Here is a 22761-nt window from a genome sequence, read left to right on the forward strand (position 1 = left end):
TATATTTTTCAACACTGATTCAACACATTGACCACTCACCTGTGTTAAGGGGAAAAGACAAAATAGCGCTGGAAGTCATCTTGAAGGCATGACAACCCATATCCCTGAACAACCTGTCCTAGCAGTTTTATGTAGGTATTAAAAAGCATGGAAGATAAAATGGTGACCTAAGGGACACTATAACCCAACCTGTCCCTAATTCTTTTTGCTAGTCAGTGAGATCAGATCAAGTGAGTGCACTTTGGTAGGCTATGTCCTGAGTAGAACTCCAACTATATGCCTTGACTTTTATTGTGCTTGCCTTCTGGATATTCCCCAACCCTAGGTGGGGGTGGGGGTAGTGGAGCTGCCCCACATGCCCGCACCCGCTTACCTTAGGACCACCTCAGCCAGGCCTCCCATGCCCAGAATTTTTCTCCAGCTACTTGCAGTCAGATGCCAAGTGGCAAATCGCAACGGTGCTGCTGCTTGCAGCAGAATGCCATGTGGTACAGCATGCCAGGGCTGCCATTCATGGCAGGAGGCTACGTGCTCACTGTGTTTGTGTGCCGCTTGCGGTAGAAGGTCACATGGTGCATCACAACCAGTTGCGGCAATACATGTGGCGCATCATGTCATGCGACTCGCTCATTGATAGGCTATGTAATGAGTAGAACTCTGAATACATGCCTTGTCTTTTACTGTACTTGCCTTCTGGATATTCCCCAACCCCTAAATATGCAGATAACGCTCACACTGATGACCTTAAGGAAGTTATTATTGTTTTCCCCTGAAAATAAGACCTATCCCAAAATAACCCCTAGCTTGGCTTTTATGTCTGTACCTAATATAAACCCTATCCCAAAAATAAGCCCTAGGTAAGACCCCATCCCTGAACGACCTGTCCTAGCAGTTTTATGTAGGTATTAAAAAGCATGGCAGATGAAATGGTGGCCTTAGGACCACCTCAGCCAGACTTCCCACACCCAGAATTCTTATGCAGCCACTTGCAGCCACATACCAAGTGGCACATTGCAACGGTGCTGCCGCTTGCAGCAGGGTGCCATGTGGTGCAGCATGCCAGGGTTGCCATTCATGGCAGGAGGCCACGTGCTCACTGAGTTTGTGTCACCGCTTGCGGCAGGAGGTCACATGGCACATCATAACCAGTGCCGCCACTTGCGGCAATGCACGTGGCGCATCACGTCACTGCCACTTGCTCATGCAAGGGCACAACACACCACACATCCTTCTGCCATGAATGGCAGCATCAAAGTAATGTGCTACTTGGCTTCTGTTTGTGAGCGGATGCAGAAGATGTCGAACAGCAGCGCAAGAAGTGTTGGGGTGTGGGAGGCCTGGCTAAGGTAAGCGGGTAAGACATCCCCTGAAAATAAGACCTGGTGCTTATTTTGGGGCACAAAAGAAAATAAGAATGGGTCTTATTTTCGGGGAAACATGGTACTAGTAGACCTAAACTTATGGCCATTCATTTTGATGACCATTTGAAGTTACAACAACATTGAAAATTGTGACTTAAAACCAGTCTTTGCACTTGCTACTGTTGCAGCATCTGTAGAGAACATTATCAAAGTTTAGATGCTTTGGCAACTGGCATGTATTTATGATTATTGCAGTGTCCTTGGGTCACATAATCACCATTTGCTACTTTCAGTGGGGAAGTCAGAGTCACTTAACAACCATGTGATCACAACCAGTGATCCGCTTAATGGCTGCAGAAAAAAAGGTAAAAATAATATAATTGGGTGCAGTTTATAGACCAATAGATGATGGATAGTCAAAAAAAACCACGGGTAGTCAAGACTACTTTACATGCTGTTGAGAATATTTTTGTTGACTGGGAAGCAATAGTTAGAATGGAATGTAGGGTAATAGATTGTTACTTCATTTAACTTATGTGAGATAATATAAGGAACACTGGATTAGGGTGAAAAAATGGAAATGTATCTTGGATATGCTAATACCACCACTTGCGTGACCAGAAGTGAGGAAAACTTATCTTGTTGAAGATGAAGAAGGGTGTGCCATAAAATTATGTTAACAGGCAGAGCCCTCATAATGCTCAAAACATTCATAAGGATGACAACTGAAAACTGAAATAGAAGATACCAGTGCTTGAAAGAAAGACTACAACATATGTAGTCATACTATATGCACTGCAGAAATATCACACTTAACATGAAAATGTAAGGCCATAACGTTTGCATCTATAAACTATGCCTGTGAAAGCTGAATCATTAGAAAGGCTAAATGAATAAAAATGGATGTCTTTGAATTGCAGTGCTGAGAAAATTCTGAATCTTAAGTGTAAAAAGAAATCATTGAGTGCAAAATAAACTAAAACCAAATTGCTTACTTGAAATATTGTAATAAAGAAAGTTAATGCTTAAATCCCAAAGGTGCTTTTTTCAAGAAGCAACTAAACTTTCTGGTTCTTTGAAGTTGTTGAACTTTCTATTCTCCACCATTCAGTCAGAGCTGAAGAAGCTTCTTGGATGAGAAGCAAAACATCTTCAAAGAAAAACCAGAAAGTCCAGTTGCCTCTTGAAAAAAGCACCTTTGGGACAACCATGACTTAGATGACTGAGAATCTCCATAGACATTAATGCTTTAATATTTAAGACATGTAATATGAAGGCAAGGACTAATTGGAGGAGAAAAGCCTAATGTCTGGGAAATTGAAGCTAATGAAAAAGAGAGTGACAGAAAACAAAGCACCTTGATGTTATTGTTGATGACAATATAAACATGAATGTAGAAGAATTCAAAGAAGCAATTACCAACAGACAATCCTGATAAATGTATTCTTTCAAGATTACAAAGACTCAAATGTCTTAAGCAAAAATTGTTATTGCATTTAGTCTACTAATCTTATTTTAACCTATTTGGCTAGAATAATATTACTGTTTTCAGTTTCTTTATAGCTTTATAGTTAGCTTGAAATAACATTTTAGCATCTTTGTATATGTGACTTTTATTTATTGATACTAATACGCTACCATGTTTAAAATTAATCATTTGTAATTATGTAAATTTTAGGTTTAAGAATTTTTTAATTCTTAAATGTAATGTTTAATTATCTTGCTACTACTGTGTTTCCCCGAAAATAAGACTGGGTCTTATATTTTTGGGCCCCCCCAAAAAAGGCACCAGGTCTTATTTTTTGGGAGGTCCACTTGTGCCTCCTTGCCTGTCATACCAACAGCTTGGTGGTTGGAACAGCTGATCTGCAGGTGCACTCCTGCCTCTTCCTCCAAGAAGCGTGGCTGCTTTTGCAGCTGATTGAGGCTACAAAAGCAGCAGGAGGCTCCACACATCTCATGCCCCCTTCAAGAACAGTCTTTCCTTACCAGCAACTTGGTCAGGAGGCCAAGTGAGGCGCTCCATGTGCCTTGTGCCTCTGTGAAACAGCTGATCTGATCTGCAGGTGTGCTCCTGCTGCTGGCTTCAAGAAGCACAGCCTTGAGCTCAAACCAGATGCTCCGAAGCTGTGACAGAGCATTGCAGTGGGAGGCCTCCACAGGTAACATTGTTTTCCATGTCTTGCTCCAGCAAGGAGTGCAGGCTGAGGGCTTGACAACCAGGGAAGATGGGGTTTTGAGGTGCAAAGGAGGAAGGGGCGATCTCCCTCCTCCATCCTGCTGCAGGGCCGCCACACAGCTCGCACAGGGCAGCGTGACTGCTGATGAAGGGGGCACTGGCAGGCAGCTGTGGGGGAGGTGCTTTGGAGATCTGGACCGAATTGCCCCACACCAGGCAGGAGCAGCCCAGCCAGATGGGTGAGAGCAGCCCAGCCAGGAGGGCAATGAGGCCCCGTGAAGCAAGGAGTAGCAGATCCAGCAGCCAGGAGGGGAGGGGAACCAATTCCAACGCCCTTTCTGCCTCATCGTAGCAGCAGCCTGAGTAAGATCCGAGCTCCAGGCCTGGCAGAGCACAAACTGTGGTCACCCTTGCTTCAGAACCACAAGTTAAGTTGCAAAAGAGAGAGGCCCTCAGCTGCGAGATTGCCTGGCATTGTGGGCAGGGTTGGGGCTAGCACGAGTGTGCCAGAAACACCTCCAGGTGCCTAGAAAGATAGAACGAGAGGCATTCCCAACCCTCATGGGCTGCAATTAGGGGCTAAGCTGCCGTCAGGTGCCCAGGGAAGGGAAATGTTGCCTCCTGTGCTGGCCATGCCCATTCTTTCACTAGGCCTTATTTTTGGGGTAGGGCTTATATTAGGCCTACCCCAAAAACCAGGCTAGGATTTATTTTCAGGGTAAGTCGTATTTTCAGGGAAACGCAGTAGTTGAAATACTTAAGACTATTTTAGATTATGCATGGAAGGATTCACACTTTTATACATTAAATGTGTTGGGTTAAAATTAAATCACTTTAAATATCTCTGCTTCCCATGAAACAGAAATAACAGAAAGCTGTTCATAAAATACATCAAATAGACAACTTCTAAAGAATAAGAGAACTTTAAGTTTATAAATCTGACATGATCTGTGAATCTGATCCATGTTTATTTAAAATAAGAGTGCATGGGAAAATAACCTTACTGTGAAAAAAATTGCATTCTAAGATTGGAGCTAAATTATTTTTCCTAAATCCCCATGGAGTAGTTCTAAAACTAAATAGGATTCATTTGAAGTTGTAATGAGGATTGATGCTATTTACAATAGCTTTCTGGCTGGCTTCCAACAAATAGTGCATTATGAGAATTTGTCCTTGTATGGTCATTTACTTTTTCTTTTAAAGAAAAAATTGACCAAATAGAATGTACAAATGAATTTAGCTTGAATATTTACTGCATATTATATTCATATAATCTTGAAGCTAAGTCTTAAGAGGTTTTAAATAAAAAATTCTAATTGTAAAGGAAATACAATCATCAACAACAATATATTTATTAAAGCTGCAGCAGCTTAAAATAAAATATCTAGGACATGTCTAGGTAATGATGTAGTACAAAATAAAAATAATCACTAATGTAAATTGAGCTGTTTTGGTCTTTCTGTTTCCTTTCTGACATTTTGATCAGCTGTAGAATGGTATGTAGATATTACTTATCTCTATGCGCCTGTTGATGCCTGTTGATGCTTTCTGAGATGACATTCAGACTATTATAACAACATGGCCTAATTGTAATACATGAACCAACTAAAGCTCTCCAAAAGCCCTCTGTTAAGCAGAGGCATTGAAAACCTATCTCAATTTTGGTTTCTGCTGTTAAACCATTTATTTTTTTTATGTCATAAAACATTTTTTCCAGAGTTGGAAAAACAAATTGAGCAAAAAAATATGAATAGAGAAAAAAATACATGATTTGGATTCTCAACTGATATGACCAGAACTCTACATGTAGGATACTTTTTCAAGAAGAAAATAAAAAATATTTTTGTTCCGTTTCTTCTTGCTTACTCATTCAGCCTTTCCTGAAGAGTTGGGAAGATGCTTTTTATTAATGCTTCATCCTCTCCTGACAGTAAAAGGATTCTCCACTGAATCAAAGTTTTTCCCTGAATCAAAAGAATTACTCCATTTATAGAAAAGCAATTTGGCATACATAACAATAGATTTAGATTTTTAGATTTAGATTTTATTAATATTTGTAGGCCGCCCTTTTCCCTGAGGGGACTCAGGGCGGCTCACATAAAATCAGGGAAGGGAATACAAACAGTAACATAGACACATATAATAAAAGTAATAAGCAACATACATTCATCATTCGGGAGGGGCGGCTATCCTTGTCCCCAGGCCTGACGGGCTAGCCAGTTCTTCAAGGCTGTGCGGAAGGCCTGGGCGGTGGTGAGGGTACGAATCTCCACGGGGAGTTCGTTCCAAAGGGTCGGGGCTACTACTGAGAAGGCCCTCCTCCTTGTGGTTGCCAGCCGGCACTGGCTGGCCGATGGAATACGGAGGAGGCCCAATCTATGTGATCTAATTGGTCGCAGGGAGGTAATTGGCAGGAGGCGGTCTCTCAAGTATCCAGATCCACTACCATGCAGGGCTTTATGGGTGACTAATAGCACCTTGAAGCGCATCCGGAGATCGACAGGTAGCCAGCGCAGCTCGCGGAGGATAGGTGTTATGTGGGTGAACCGCGGTGCACCCACAATCACTCGCGCGGCCGCGTTCTGTACCAACTGAAGTCGCCGGATGCTCCTCAAGGGCAGCCCCATGTAGAGCACATTGCAGTATTCCAGCCTAGAGGTCACAAGGGCCCGAGTGACTGTTGTGAGTGCCTCCCGATTCAGGTAGGGTCGCAACTGGCGCACCAGGCGAACCTGGGCGAATGCCCCCCTGGTCACAGCCGTCAAGTGGTGGTCAAACGATAGCTGTGGATCCAGGAGGACTCCCAAGTTGCGAACCCTCTCTGAGGGGTATAGAATTTGACCCCCCAGCCTGAGTGATGGAATATTGATCGAATCTTTGGGAGGGAAGCACAACAGCCACTCGGTCTTTTCTGGGTTGAGCACAAGCTTGTTAACCCTCATCCAGTCCATAACGGCCTCAAGGCCTCGGTTCATCACGTCTGCCGCTTCATTGAGTTGGCACGGGGCGGACAGATACAACTGGGTATCGTCCGCATATTGGTGGTATCTGATCCCGTGCCTGCGGATGATCTCTCCCAGCGGTTTCATGTAGATGTTGAATAGTAGGGGGGATAAGACCGAGCCCTGAGGCACCCCATATGTTAGGGGCCTAGGGGACGATCTCTGCCCCCCCACTAACACCGACTGCGACCTGTCCGAGAGGTAGGAGGAGAACCACCGCAACACGGTGCCTCCCACTCCCACCTCCCGCAGTCGTCGCAGAAGGATACCATGGTCGATGGTATCGAAAGCCGCTGAGAGGTCAAGGAGGACCAGGATGGAGGAATGCCCTCCATCTCTGGCTCTCCAGAGATCATCGGTCAATGCGACCAAAGCGGTTTCTGTGCTGTAACCGGGTCTGAAGCCTGACTGGAAGGGGTCGAGATAGTTATACATATATGGTCATATTTTAAACAACATTTTTAGGAGCAGTTGACCTGTAATATTTTCTTTTTAAAAATTCTTAAATTATTCAAAGTTTTTATTAGCAAAGCACCATTAATATTTAATGTAGATGCATTAGTTATCTTTTTTTATTTTTTCTCAGGTTGAGCAGTCTAAGGTTCTAATTAAAGAAGGTGGTGTGCAGTTGCTACTAACAATAGTTGATACACCAGGATTTGGTGATGCAGTGGATAATAGCAATTGGTAAGAACATTCTAATATTAGTAATGGCTATTATCTTGCAATACTTGCATATATTTAAAGTAGAATAAGTTTTTTTCTTTGTAAGGCACTCTTACTGCAGTTCTCTTGGCCAAAAATTACATAAAACATAATTTGCCAAATTTAGTTATCAAACTGTCTTGTTTCTATGTGTTTGAATATTAGTATGTCTTGTTTCTCTGTGATTAGCTCAGAGTTAAATATTATTTGGTTATTACTGAGAAAAGTCAAAAGATTAAGTACCATTGATAAACTATAAGATACATTTTCTGATGTCAAGAATATGTCCTTGGTTATTATAAAATTAATTTAATATTAATGTAATGAATAAATACATATTCAATCTGTTAATTATTGTAGATAGTTAATAATAAATGAAATTTGATAAAGACTATTTACCAAATAGCTTTGGGAAGTATGGTTGTGTTCCCTCATACCATTTCTATAACTCTTCCTTTTACTACTAAAATTTCTGCTTGTTGCTCTTGTTTCATATATAAGAATGGGCATTGCTTTTCTCATACAGCAACCTAACTAAATTTCTTTAGGAAAATTATATTTGTGATATTTACATGTCATTTTTAATATTATGATGTGCAACTTGTACTAATATAGAAAATTTTCCAAGTTAATCTGTTTTTAAAAAAATGTGTTTGTACATTGCAGCTGGCAGCCCGTTATTGATTACATTGACAGTAAATTTGAAGACTATCTTAATGCAGAATCACGTGTGAACAGACGACAAATGCCAGATAACAGGGTCCAGTGTTGTTTATATTTCATTGCTCCTTCAGGACATGGGTCAGTATTAAACATTAATGTTAATTAATGTTTTGCTCCTACCATGCGATTTCTCCACTCAGAAACATTTAAACTTAGAAATTGTAAGGAACTTAAATAGTTTCCTTCTGTTTTTAAAGAATCCAGAAGAGCAAGAATTGGGATTATGTGTTACTAGTTTTATACTTTGGATTTTTCCAATTGGTTAAATTGAAAATAGTTTTCCATGCTTTATTTACAGTATCACAATAAAAGATGATTACTTAAATATATGTTGACATTTTAGATTAGGTTATTTAATGGACTCAATTTGTGCCAATGCTTTGAATTGCTTTTTATCAAATATTTATAAATTATAATTTGAGGTACTGGTAATTTTTTATAAAGCACTTTGTTTTTGAAAGCAGTGGTAAATATTGCCCTAATTCTCAAATGATAATAGATATAAATATTTGGAAAGTTCACATAGCTTCCTCTTCTCTAACAAGTGTACCTTAAATAGAGCTGCAAGCTTGAAATATATATATTACTTAGCAGTAGAAAGGAACTTTGCTTGTGCGAGTTTTGAAATTCTGAATCATTTTCAGAAGCATACATCTTTTAGTGTAGAAGTTTTATTGTAGACATATTTGCAAGGCAGATGCAATTACAGTAGTCCTCCAGATATGAGAGATGAATTATTAAAAATTGAAAGTTATGACAATTACCCCAAAACTGCATACTGCACCTGAGGCCTTGTTTCAAAGTTAGGATGGCTGCAGGGCCCCTAGGTCATTCATCATTACCACTGACTAGGGGGATGCTGCAGTGCCGCTACCTTCCTTCCCCCATCCTGCTCCAGCACCACCCTACACCATTTGGGCTTATTCCTCGTGTTTCCTAGCAGCAGCTGCCATTTTCAGTAGTCCTATAATTCCTTATAGAAAATGACAGCTGCTTTTGGAGCTCTTTGCCCTGATCAGCTGGTCTTCAAGAACTTTCAAACTTCTCCTAGCTTTTGCTAGATTTTGGGAAACCAGGCCCTGCATGCTAAGATAGGATGAGCTTCCTTTGCTTTAACCTTCTCCCTCCCCCAGAAAGCCACATTTCTTCAGTGAAAAAAAAAAAGCTGGGCGGGACAGACTTCTTGATCTTGATTTTTAGAGTCATAGCTGGGTCCTACAGAATTCAGACACTCAGCTAAAAATTTTATGACCCAGATTTTGTCCAAGTTTGTTTGGATTTTTTTGGGGGTGGGGAGGGGGGATGCCCTTGCTAAACTTTCTGAGCTGAGTTTTATTTCTGCAGCTGCTCAAGGCAGAAGGCTGGATAGTTTTTTGCTTGCTTTCTTCCTTGTCAGCCTGGAGTCAAGGTAAGGTTTTTAAAAAGGGTAGACTCTGGAGGGAAGAGGTGAGGACTTTACTTTTAACACCTAATTGGGGAAATGGGAGAACAAGAAAGCTGTTCCTCCCAGCTTTTTACTGAAAAATGTGGCTTTCTGGAAGAGGAAGGGGGTTTGTAGCAAGGGAAAGTTTTTGTGAAGCTAATGCTGAAGCTGCTACCTTATCATGTAGGGTCTGGTTTCCCAAAGGCTAGTAAGAGCCAGGAGAAATTTATAGTCTTCCGAAGGATTGGTGGCCAGCTGATCAGGACAGAAAGCTCTGAAAAGGTAGGAAACTAATCCTTTTGCCCCAGAAAGGCAGGGACACCTTGGCAGGAGGAAAGGCAGTGGCAGAACCACGAAGGGCAGGCACAGCTAGTGTGTGTTGTTGGTAAGACAGCTGTGCAGCAGGTGCATGTAGCAACCCCTGAATGGAGCATGGTGCATCTTGGAATGGGGGAGGCTTTGAGAGGTCTGACGCAGAGGGCTTTGCCTTCACTAGGCCTCTCAGGATCTCCCTCGTCCCTGAGGCACCTCATGCTCTACATAGTAACACACACATTTGATTAATTAATGCAGTGGAAAGAGCAGGGATGACTGGCCATTACATGAGGCAGTTCATTTAGTGTTTGTCCCTACTTTGAACCCTAATGAGCAGATTCCATTACAGTCATAACTCACGTTCTATCTATATTTTACTTTCTGTACTGTACATGGGTCATATTTTGTTTGGAAGCCAAATTTGCAAAATCTCATTTTCAATTTTTTAATTTTTATTTATTTTAGGCTTAAGCCTTTGGATATTGAGTTCATGAAACGCCTGCATGAAAAAGTGAACATAATCCCGCTCATTGCCAAGGCCGACACACTCACACCTGAAGAATGTCAACAGTTTAAAAAACAGGTAATTTTCTTTTTTTTTCTTTTAATATAATTATATTTTTCTCCTTAGTTTCACAATTACATGCATAAGAACAATTTTGCCAGATGCAGCCAAAGCCCATCTTAATCCAGCATTTTAAATAGAGTGGCCAAACAGATGGTTCCAAGGTGGTGACAAGCAGAAGTTAGACATATGTGCTTGTCTAATTTCTGTTCCCTTGGATTTTATATTTAGAGACATGTTATTTCCTACTTGGAATTAACGTTGAGTCTTCAAGATTATTAACCCTTGTTAAGCTTATTTTTCATAAATTTATCCAATCCTCTTTTAAAGCTGTTCAAGTTAGTGAACATCACCACATCTTATGATAATATGTTCCACAGAAGGATTATTTGAAGAAATGCTTTCACTCAGCTCATTGGATGGCCCCTGGAACTTATATTTTTCTCAGACATGTCTATTTTTATATACCTCAATAATATCTTTCCTCAGCTACTTTATTTCCAAAGAGCCTCCTAGCCTTTTCTCATATGGAAGATGTTCAAACCCCATATCATTTTACTTGTCCTCTTACGCTTCTCTAGTTCCGTTGTATTCCTATTTTGAGCTGCTGAATCCTCACCCAGCATCTCCATTGTGTTATCCCCTCTGAATCTTTTTCTGTGTGAGATATAAACAATTCAGATTCTAATGCTGTGTATATAAAGTTAGGAGGGTTTCACCCAATCATGTATCTTTTTTCATGCATTTGCATATAATTAGTCACACAGTGTAAAGAGATCTTAACATCTCTTGCTTGATTTTGATATTATGATTATTTTAGTATCATCCACAAGTTTGCTGTTCTCCTGTGCGCTGCTTGGAGAGTCCTAGCATGGGTTAACACAATCTATCTGCCCTAGGACTGAGTGTATTTTTCTTGACCACGCCTCCCTTTGCCTCCTTGAGTTTAAAAACTCAGTCCGGCCGCTAGGACTAATTCTGGGGAGTTCCTCAGTCCTAGAACAGATAGCTGGACTCCCCAACCTCAGTAAATTTGAAATTGTTACTAGTACCTTTTGGAAAGATATTGACGGTTATTCGGAGAACTAACGCTGTTAATTTAAGGCTGAGAGAGTTGCTGGGACTGCTGGCTCCCGCTGGTCACAAGTGGAGCGGAAGCGTGAGTTGCTTGTCCGTTGGCTGCTGGCGAGCAAGGGGGCAGTGGGAGGCTTCCTGGCTGAATTTTCCCAACTGCCAGGTCTAAGAGCGCCATATGGAGTGCTTTTCAAGTTCCATCGGTGTTGGCGGTGCTCAATTCTGACGGGAAACAGCGGCAGCCATTTTAGAGCCTTCGCACACTTTCTCTTGCGGACATCGCTCAGAGACCACGAGCGGCACACGCAGCGGCGGCCATTTTTAGCAAAAAAAATGGTGACTCAGAGCCGTTTGGAGCCGCGTGAAGGCCTATCACCAACGCTCAGTTCTCTCAGCAGCAGATCGCCGCCTGGAAGCGTTGGGCCTTGTCCGGGGCTCCGGCAAGGTCCACATTCCACTTCCCACTGCTCAGAGTTCTGAGGGTGGCCTGAGGAATGGTTCTGTCCCCCGGGCGTCCCTCGCCTCCAGAGTTGATCTGCGGGCACTTGTAGCCAGCTGGCTCATGCCGGGTGCCTGTCTACTGGCAATCTCGGCCTGCTGTTTCTGAATTCCTCGCAAGACTGCAGGGCATCATGGCAGATGGAGGTTTGGAGGCATAGGAGGTGCAGGCAGGGCCCTCCGCAAAACGCAGTAGACTGGGAGGGAGGGAAGGGCACCACAAAAAAGGCCTCCCTGGGACCCGCAGGGAACAATGAAAAACCCACGGAGGGGTCCCGAAAACACAAGCCTGCGGAGATAAGATTCCCGCGGCCACAAGGGCAAGATGCATCCTCTGACCGGGTAGAGACATCATCAGCCCCCCCCCTCCGGGCCGAGGGAGGGGAGGGAGCCTGTTTCACCCTAGGGGAACAGGTCTCCCTTGTCAGCAGGAGACATTTCGAGGGAGTCCTCTCCCGATGCCTCCTGGGGTTACCCTGAATTGCCCAGCTCATCTCTCAGGGAAGAGCTGGAACCTTTCCAGAGCATCCTCCCAGTGGAGGAAGGCACCAATTCGAGTGAGAGCAGAAGCCGTTGTGCTTTGGCCAGATCTCGCCCTAGGGAGGACAGGGGGCCAGCCCTGTCTGCGGAGATGAGATAAATAATTATGCTAGCCATCTCCCAGGGCATAGCCGAGGGCATCAAGCAGTGGGAGGCCTGCAAGGTTGGGTCTTCCAAACCTAAATAGACCCCAGCACAGGCCCCAGGCCAGGCCCCAGTCTCTCCAGGCACCTCAGTTGCCATGGAGGAATCAGTTTGGGAGGAGGAGGAGGCTGAAGAATTTGAATTATCGGAGGATGAAGATCTTCCTCCCGATAAACTGGCCTTTACAGGACTTTCAGGCCCTCCCTCTTCAAGTCTATCCTTTACAAGGCCAAGGCGGCCACAGAGTTAGGGGCTACTCCTAAGAGTGCGACCACAAGTCTCTCATCTGCTAAGGATCCCAAGGAAGGCCTGTTCAAGGAGACGGCTCCTACTGAGGAGTTGATCCCAGTTCCAGATTTATTCATGGACGTAGTCCAAACACAGTGGGTTCAACCCGGTACCTTGACCAATCCTAGCGGAGGGGATAAAACTCTTTACACTGTAGAAAACAGGATGGAGGAGGTCCTGAAGCTTCCTGAGGTGGATGCTCCGATGGTCTCCTTGACATCCAATTTGAACCTGCCAGCAGACCTTCTGGAAGGTCTCAAGACAGAAGACAAAAAATCTGAAAAGGCGTGCCATAAGACTCACCAGGCGGCTGCCTGGGCCATCAGGGCATCCACCTCTGCCTCATTTTTCAGGAGAGCATCTCTTCTCTGGTTGAGACAGCTGAGATCCAAACCTCCTTCTGGGGGATCTCGGTGGTGTCACGGCCTCAGCAAAATGATCACCGCAGTAGAGTACTCAGTTGACACCTCCTTGAATGCAGCCAAATTCGCATGCTGGCATCCAATATTACATCTCGCCGCTTGCTGTGGCTTCGCCACTGGCAGGCGGACATGAAGGCTAAGTGGAAGCTTGCTTCCGCCCCCTTCAAAGGAGGTCAACTCTTGGGGACGCTCTAGACAAATTCGTCATTGAGACGAAACACAAACGTAAGATCCTTCTGGCCACCTTAAAGAAATCCGAGCGTAAGGGCTCCGGCTCATTCAGAAGGCAACCCTTTCGAGCACAGGAGCCCGCTCAGCCTTCCACCTCATCTTTCTACCATAGACCCTACCCCAGACAGGCGATAGGGGCCAAGACAGGAGCTCCTTTGGAGCACGGGATAGGCAGTAGCAGCATTGCTTTCGGAAGCCATTTTGTGGCGGATCCAACTCCTGCCAATTCCATCGCGGAAAGTGACCATCACAGGGCTCCCCCCCCTTACGCTGACAGGAGGGGGGAAATCACCACGGACTCGTGGGTCCTCAACCCGATCAGGAGGGGCCTACTCCTGGAGTTTCTCTCCTTCCCTGAGAGAAGGTTCATTCGTTGTCCAACTCCCAAGAATTCCCTAAAAATAGATCTCATGCAGGCAGAGATTCACCACCTTCTCCAAATAAGGGCCATAGAACCTGTGCCAAAGGATCAGGAAAAGCAGGGATTTTATTCCATCCTGTTCCTGGTCCCGAAGAGCTTGGGGGTGGAGGGCCATCTTGGATCTGAAGCACCCAAATCAGCATCTGGCCTACAAACGATTCAAGATGCAATCCCTCCACTCCATCCTGGATTGCATAAGACAGGGAGGCCTACTCACCTCAATAGATTTAAAGAAGGCATACTTGCACGTTCCCATCCATGCAGCTCACAGAAGGTTCCTGAGATTCTACTTCGATGGGAGGCATTACCAGTACAGGGCTCACCCCTTCGGCCTCTCATCTGCACCCAGGACGTTCACAAAGCTCCTTGCAGTGGTGGCGGCCCACCTCCGGAACAGGCCAATTCGTCTAGAATACTATCTAGACGACATCCTCATTCACTCCTCAAACCGACACCAGGCCTGATGGGACGTCCGGGTAATCATACGAACTCTTCAACGATACGACTTTTTGGTAAACCTGAAGAAATGCCATCTCGAGCCAACCACACACATCCAACAACTGGGCATCATCATGGACTCGATCTCTTGCCAGGTATTCCTGTCGCCGGACCGGCTGAAAAATCTCCGGAGCAGAGTGCATCAATGCAGGCTGTCCAGGTCAGTGCCGATCATCAAACTGTCACAACTCCTCAGCATTATGATCTCATGCCTGAAGGTAGTTCCCTGGGCATGACTCCACACCAGGGAACTACAGTGGTTTCTCCTGCCAATGCAAAAGGCAAGAGCCAGCAATTCACACAGAGGCATACGGCCGCCTCAGGCGGTGATTCGCTCTCTATCTTCGTGGAGAACAGCGGCAGTCAAGAAAGGGTGCCTGTTCAAGGAACCTGAAAGAATTGTGGTGACCTCCGATGCCAGCCTTCTCGGATGGGGGCGCATTGTCAGGGCCAGCTCACTCAGGGACTGTGGACCCAGAGAGAATCTTCCCACGGCTGGAACTGAGAGCGGCCCGACTCACATTACGTCAGTTCTCATCACTGATTGTGGGCCAACATGTACTAACAGACAATGTAGCAACAAAGGCCCACATAAACAGACAAGGCGGCACCCTTTCCAGGAGACTCATGATGGAGGCAGAGTCCCTGGGCAGGTGGGCGGAACGCCATCTAGCGTCCATCAGAGCGGACCACATATCTGGGACCAGCAACCAGAAGGCAGATTGGCTGAATCAGCAGACAATCAACAACTCAGAGTGACGTCTGCACCCGGACCTCTTTGAACAGATCATGCGGAGATTCGGCAAACCTCAAATAGACCTATTTGCCACACATGCCAACACACACCTGCCACGATTCTACTCCCCCTACCACTCAACCTGGGTGGAGGGGACGGATGCACTGAGGTGCAAATGGCCCCCAGGACTACTGTACGCATTTCTCCCGCTCATTCCGCAAGTTGTGTCCAAACTGCTAGCGGAGGAAGCGGAGATCATACTTGTGGCACCTCACTGGCCCAGGCAGTCCTGGTACGCGGATCTTGTCAGCCTCTCCATCCAGAAACCATGGAGAATTCCTCAGGAGCAAACCTCCCTCAGCCAAGGGGTGGTCTACCATCCGGATCCCCAGTGGCTGCAACTAGCCGCCTGGCACTTGAGGGGGACCTCCTGAGGAAACAGAACCTTTCTGACATGATCATTCAAACTATCCAAGCATCCAGAAGACCCTCTGCTACTAGAATATACAAAGCGACATGGGTCGCCTTCTCACCCTGGTGCCGGAGGGGTAGTATACGAGACACTTCTGCCTCAGTCCCACAATTACTAGACTTTCTCCAGGAGGGACTGGACAAGGGTTTAGCATCCAACACTCTCCGCCATCAAGTTGCGGCCTTGTTTATTATAATTTATTACTTATGGGAAAATTAAAAGCACTTTCCCCATCAGAGATACACAATGGGCTCTGCTTCTGTTGTCTTTGTCTGGGGGGGGGGTGTAGGGTATTGAAATTAAGTATATTTTTAAAAAATTAAAACTTTAACACAACTAATACACAACAAAGAAAGAAGAAGAAAAAGTGCAGAAAAATAATGAACTAGAAATAAGGTTCATTTATAGAAACAAAGTTCCATGTTTTTTTCCTACTTGTCAGTCCTTTAGTCCCAAAAGAAAAGCCTTTGATTTTAATTGTACTTTGGTTTTTTAAATCTTCTGAATTAATATATGTATTTGTATTCAAATTTGTTGGCTTTTTTATGCATCCACCAAAGATGATAGGGTGTCTCTCCACGTTATCATTTCCAACAAAGATTCAAAGTATCTTAATGCCTTCTAGACTATTTAGTGAAAAATGCCAACAATACATCATTTTATAAAATTCTCTTTAAAATTAGAATATAATATAAATTTCAATCCTTACAACCACATATTTTCCCATTGATCCACCAAAACTTTGGCCCATTTTGTTACACATTCTTTCACTTGTCTTCTTGTCTATATTTCAACTAACATTTATACATTTTAGCATAACATGTTCATCATTAGTGCTTAATCATTAGTGCTTTCAAACTCAAGTTTTATATTGTTCAAAATCATAAAATCTTTTCTTTAAACCTTTCTTATAATTGCACATTAGAAAACCACGGAAAAGTACGTATATCTGTTCTTGGTTTTATTTTACAATCCTCTTGGGGAAATTATAGTACATCATGATAAATTAGCCATTTACTTGTTTGTTGTCTATAAAATGCTTTTTGTGCTGAAAGCCACAAAACTGTTTTCAGCAACATCCTGTACTTATATTTATTCCATACTATAAATATATATGTCACCCCAATTCAGATTCATGTCCTTCTAACTCCAATAACCTGTTTCTTTGCAACACCTACTCAACGCTAAACAATAGGAACAAGATAGAAATTCAAATCTGGTAGACCTAATCCTCTTTCCTTTGTATCTTGCAATACCTTATATTAACTTGGGGAGTTTTTATCTTATGCTGTACAAATTCCACCAAACCTACTTCTGACTTTTTTCCATTGAGAAAATTCCCATTTATTTGTATTCTTTGTTTTCTGCTGTTATTGAATTAGCAATCATTGTTCTTTATTTAAGAATCTTTGCTGAGAAACATTGTCAGAGGATTAGTAAATACATATTAGATTTTTTAGTGAATGTCCTCAGGATCTCATGATCAATTGTTTGTTTGTTTATGAGGCTTGCAGGTCATGTGACAACAAAATGATTCTGTGCAGCTTGCATTAAGTAAAAACAATAAACAAAATCATGTAAAACAACAAGAAATCCCATCTATCTGGATTATTATATTACAGCCTTTCAAGAGGTCCTAGAATATATTTTCTTTTTAGTTGCTCTAATTTGTTTAATTGTTCTTATTATATCCATGAGAAAGTCTGTATGATTCAAGTATCACAGGACTCCCCAACCCACATGACGTGGGCTGCTACTGGACCGTGGCATGTTCGGATCCAGGTCATGCAAGCAGTGGGCAAGGGCATGTATATGAAGCTCCCCTCGCATGACCAGCGACCACTTGTACTCACTTGTAAAGCTCCCCTCATGTGAGCAGCGCGTGTCCTCTGCTCACAAAAGTGGAGCTGCTCATGTTTGCCCACCTGCCACTCGCAGGGAACCTTGCCTTTTTCCTCCTCCTCCCCCCCAATCGGGCCACCAAGCCAAAAGGTTGGGGACCGATGAAATATCAGTCCTTTATCTCCTACAATGAAGATAGTATTTATAAATACCACTTTCATATATCATATAGTAGCAGATTAGATACTATAATATATAATATCTAAGCATATTTAATTTGGATGGTGAATAGTTAATTTATTTCCTGAAGGCAAAATATGAATGGTATTTCATTCATATTCATTCATATAATGATAGAGCTCTGATAAGTAAACTATGTATATCTAGTCCTTGACTTACAACTGTTCACTTGATGATTGTTTAAAATTATGACTTGGAAAAAGTGACTTAAAATCCATCCTTAAAATTTCTGTTACCACAGCACTCCCATCATCAAGTTCAATTGAGATTCTTAGTAACTGATTTACACTGCTGCAGCTTCTTGCTGTCACATCATAATTTGTAACTTTGCTGTCCATTTTCTAACAAGCAAAGTCAATTGGGGATGCTGGATTTGCTTAACAGCTGTTTGAATCATTTAATGACCATAATGATGAGATTCACTTAATGATCAGGGTAAAAATGGTGATATAAAATTGGACCTGGTCATATGATTTATTTAATGATCACATCACCTAACAACTGAAATTCTGGATCCAACTGTGATCATAAGTCAAAGCTACCTATATACTGATGTTATAGCACCAAATAAATAATTAAAATATAAGAATTCTTCACAACACATATACACAATCTCTCTCCCTCCCTCTCTCTCTCCCTCCCTCCCTCTGTCAGACACACATAGACATAGATGCATACCTATACAGACATAAAGGAATGCATAATTACCAATTACAATTAACTTTGTTTGAAAATTTGCCATGTTTGCATAAAATGGCAGGTTAGCCAATATGTATTCAATAATACATATTACTCTTATAATGCCTGTTGTAGGAGATCGTATATTTGTGATTTGAAAAATAATATATAGCATTTGAAGTTTCTGTAAGGATGACTACGATTACCTGTCAGAATGGAAACTTAAATTTAATGTTATATAGTTTTCTGAATTAAAAAATAGATATAAATCTAGTAATTTAGACACATAAGGAATGTACTGCAAATAACATCATACATGTAAGATCAGAATTGTTGCATAGATTTTGAAACAATTGTGAAACCTATCAGTTTGGATGCTTACAGTCTATTCTTAAAATTATGACAATATTAAAATCTCCAATGATCCTATATTAGGAACTATGAAGTAACAGAGCAGTTTATTACTATATTGTAGGAATTGGAATGAGTGAAAGTATGCTGACTTTGGGAAAGGGAAAAGAGAAAAGTACAACTTTATCTAAAAAATGACAAACACATAATCTGAATTTCAAAAGACATTGTAATTATAGAAGTATTTATATTCTGACATAAATTTGTGGTGTTCATTTTTTATACATAAAAATAAAATTTATCAGCATACTTTATTAATTTATTCAACCCTTGTTACAGTTCCTTTTAAAAATATGTTTATTTTTAGATAATGAAAGAAATCCAAGAGCACAAAATTAAAATATATGAATTCCCAGAAACAGATGATGAAGAAGAAAATAAACTGGTTAAAAAGATTAAGGTACCAAAATATATTGAAACAAATTTTTACAGTTTCATGTTACAAATTTCTCTGCAAATGAAGTCATTCCACAAAAGAAAGTGTATCAGATATCTACCTACCTACCTACCTACCTACCTACCTACCTACCTACCTACCTATCTATCTATCTATCTATCTATCTATCTATCTATCATATATAGAAAACTCTGGTATATATAAACTTTTAAACACTTTGGCATACTTCATAATAGTACCAGATTCTTAGGGAAAGTTTTGATTGTTGTTTAATATCTCAAGACTATTAAAACATTTTTTTAATAAAATGTCTTTGCTTTTACTCTGTTGTAGTGACTGCTTTTGGATGCTTCATGTTTCTAGCCTAATGAAACGTTTGTAATATTTCTTATATTTTTAACAAGCAAGATTTTAAAATGAGAGGATGTAGTACCCTCTTAAGGTAGATTGCCACACTGTCATGCAGTGAGGCGATAAATATACTTAGAAAATATATTTAGATTTCATATTCTAGTGATTTCGCAATCAATCATTTATCTGCTTATTTTATTATTTTGTTATTTGGTTCTAAATGGATGTGCATGTGATTTTGCATGAAATATATTGGATGTAAAATCATTTCAATTCGGAAGAATGTTATTGAAATTCACTGTGTGGCAGTTTAAGTTTAGCTAATTATATATGTTTATATAACATTCCTCTGAATTGAAAAGAGAATCTGGATGACCCTAAAAAGAGTCACTGTGGGGGGGGGGGGCATTCTGTGAATGCAATAAGAGCAGAGAAGTATTGATGCTCTTACTGCGGAGCCTTAATAGTGGCTTTAAGTCATGTTTGGTTGAGTTCGTTCTTTCTTTTCCTCCAGCAATCTCTTGACCTTTTTCAACTCCCTCAACTCCTCCATGAACCACAGGGAATAACTGGAGTGATGGGCCAAGAGAGGCCACATAGTCGCTATCCTATCAGAGCCTCAGCAGGACTGTGTAGCAAATCAAGTATTTGCCCCAGCTGCTTTGAAAACCAATTGGGGCCATTAATTGCTCAGGACAAATCAATCAAAAGGTTCTGCCTTCTGGTGGATGGGATTAAAATTAAAGAATATAATCTTCAATTCCATTAGACCATGACCAGTCTTGAACAAAAAACTCTCTTAATTTTATAACCAGATGATGTTCTTCTTTATACTTATAGTCCGTCTTGTATTGGCTCTTTTTTTTAATCTCCTTTGACACTTATTTTTATTGTGATCTCAGAGCAGTACAAACTGTTTTACTTTCTATCCAATCTGTTAATAAGTTATTTTAAGAAAAAATATTCTTTTTCTTTTGTAGGACCGTTTACCTCTTGCGGTAGTAGGTAGTAATACTATTATTGAAGTCAATGGGAAGAGAGTTAGGGGAAGACAGTATCCTTGGGGTGTTGCAGAAGGTAAGTTAATTATACTTTACATCTTTTACCAATATTATAACAAAATCATAAGAGTCACATGTATGTAAATTGAGAATTTCCTCAGATACTCAATTGAAGAATTATATTGTGGATGTTTGAATTATTTTAAAACTCTTCTATAGACAGTTCATTTGAACAGTCTAGACTCTAGAGCAGAGGTCCTCAAACTACAGTTCGTGGGCCAGATATGGCCCGCCAAAGCCATTAATCCAGCCTGCGTGGGATCATGACATGGCTGCCCCGCCCACATCATCTTACCTACCTGCCAGCCCCCACCCACCTTCTGGAGGCCAAGGCCAAAAACAGAATGCGCAGAGGCCTCGGGAGTCCAAAAATGGGACACACTGAGGCCTCAGGAGGCCAAAAACAGGCCTGTTTTTGGGCAGCACAGTAGTACTAGAGGCCAAGGAGGACAAAAATGGGATGTATGGAGGCCTCAGGAAGTCAAAAGCAAGCCTGTTTTGGGGCAGCAGAGTGATTCTGGAGACTGAGGAGGCCAAAAATGGGTTTGTTTTTGGTCTCCCCAGAAAAAGAAGAAGACAGACAGACAGACAGACAGACAGACACACACACACACACACACACACACACACACACACACACACACACAAACATCCCTCACACATACCCCAGGGCAGCCAGATCCCTTCACTAACCCAGAAGCATAACAACTTAAAGTTTAATTTGTGTGTGTTGTTTAATGGACTGCTAAATTGGCCATGTCCACCCATTCACATGACAACCTAGCCACGTTCACGCAGATGGTTAGCCCCCCCCCCCAAAACAGTCTGAGGGACCATGAATTGGCTCTCTGTTTAAAAAGTTTGAGGACCCCTGCTCTAGAGCATCATTTTGCTTTTGAATTGGAAGCACAGCACAACTTTATTATGTATTAGTTAAACTGCAGCTAACTTTCATATTTGTTTTATTACACTTGGTTTATTTCTTTAATTGTACATTTGGGTAATTATAATGATTTCAATAATACAACATTACATGTATTAAGCTTGTTTTTACCTTTTTTATTGATTTTTAAAGAAATTAACTAATTGGACCTGGTTAATACTTGAATGTGAATCTGTAGGCAAACAGTTATATACTAAAGTGGGAAATTATAGAAACTTCCTGAAAGAAGGCATTGGCAAAGCATGTTAATATTATTGCAACAAAATAACATGGATGTATCTTTTGAATTACTAAGTTTCAAGGGAAATTTTACTAATGGCAAATACAGGGTTTAATTTGCAGCTCGCTCATCTGATGCTGATTAAAGTGTTAAAAATGAGCATTTTTTTTAATGCAGTTGAAAATGGCGAACACTGTGACTTCACAATTCTAAGAAACATGTTAATAAGGTAAACAAGTTTATAACATTAATATTGGCAATGCATTTTTAAGTTATTCCGTTTCTTGAACCTTTCCTATATTCTGTGATAAGGAGTAATAGAGGACTGGGTCATAATTTCAGTGCAGGGTAACATGTGGTGGCACAAGTACAAAGAAAGAGTATGAAAGGAAGAGTAAAAGAAAAACTTGATATCCGATGTGAAAACACTTTATTTTCTATTTTCATATAATTCATTTGGGAAACAGTTTGTTGGATATAATTTAAAATAACATAAATATTAAATGCATCACAGAATAATGTTGTATTCTGCTCTTTGGGGGTATAGATGTAGAATTTTTCTGCCCTGAACTAATTTACGGTAACCACAATACAGATGTTCCTCGACTTATGACCATAATTGAGCCCAAAATTTATGTTGTTAAGTGAGACATTTGTCGAGTTTTGCCCCATTTTATGACCTTTCTAGCCATAGTTATTAAGTGAATCATTGCAGTTGTTAAGTTAGTAATATGGTTAAGTCAATCTGACTCTTCCATTAACTTTGCTTGTCAGAAAGTCTCAAAAGCTGTTCATATGATCCCAGGGCACTGCAACCGTCACAAATGTGAACCAATTGTCAGGCATCCAAATTCTGATCTCATAATCACAGGGATGTTACAATGGTACTAAGTCAGTTTTTCAGTGCTGTAACTTTGAATAGTCACTAAACGAACTGTTGTAAGTCTAATACAGTGGGGCAAAAAACTATTTAGTCAGCCACCAATTGTGCAAGTTCTCCCACTTAAAAAATAAGAGAGGT

At 41.5% G+C, this 22761-nt stretch overlaps 1 protein-coding gene across 6 annotated transcripts in view; it reads left to right on the forward strand.

Moving 5' to 3' along the window:
• SEPTIN7 (septin 7) overlaps positions 1-22761 on the forward strand; it is a 90219-nt gene that overhangs the window by 44377 nt on the left and 23081 nt on the right. For all 6 annotated transcript variants that reach the window (XM_032235152.1, XM_032235155.1, XM_032235151.1 and 3 more), the window contains 6 exons: positions 7129-7229; positions 7914-8048; positions 10174-10291; positions 19076-19168; positions 20497-20593; positions 21918-21969. In XM_032235152.1, coding sequence (XP_032091043.1) covers positions 7129-7229; positions 7914-8048; positions 10174-10291; positions 19076-19168; positions 20497-20593; positions 21918-21969 — 596 coding nt within the window. The remainder of the gene's footprint in view (positions 1-7128; positions 7230-7913; positions 8049-10173; positions 10292-19075; positions 19169-20496; positions 20594-21917; positions 21970-22761) is intronic.

Source organism: Thamnophis elegans, chromosome Z (genome assembly GCF_009769535.1).
Source record: "Thamnophis elegans isolate rThaEle1 chromosome Z, rThaEle1.pri, whole genome shotgun sequence".
NCBI lineage: Eukaryota > Metazoa > Chordata > Lepidosauria > Squamata > Colubridae > Thamnophis > Thamnophis elegans.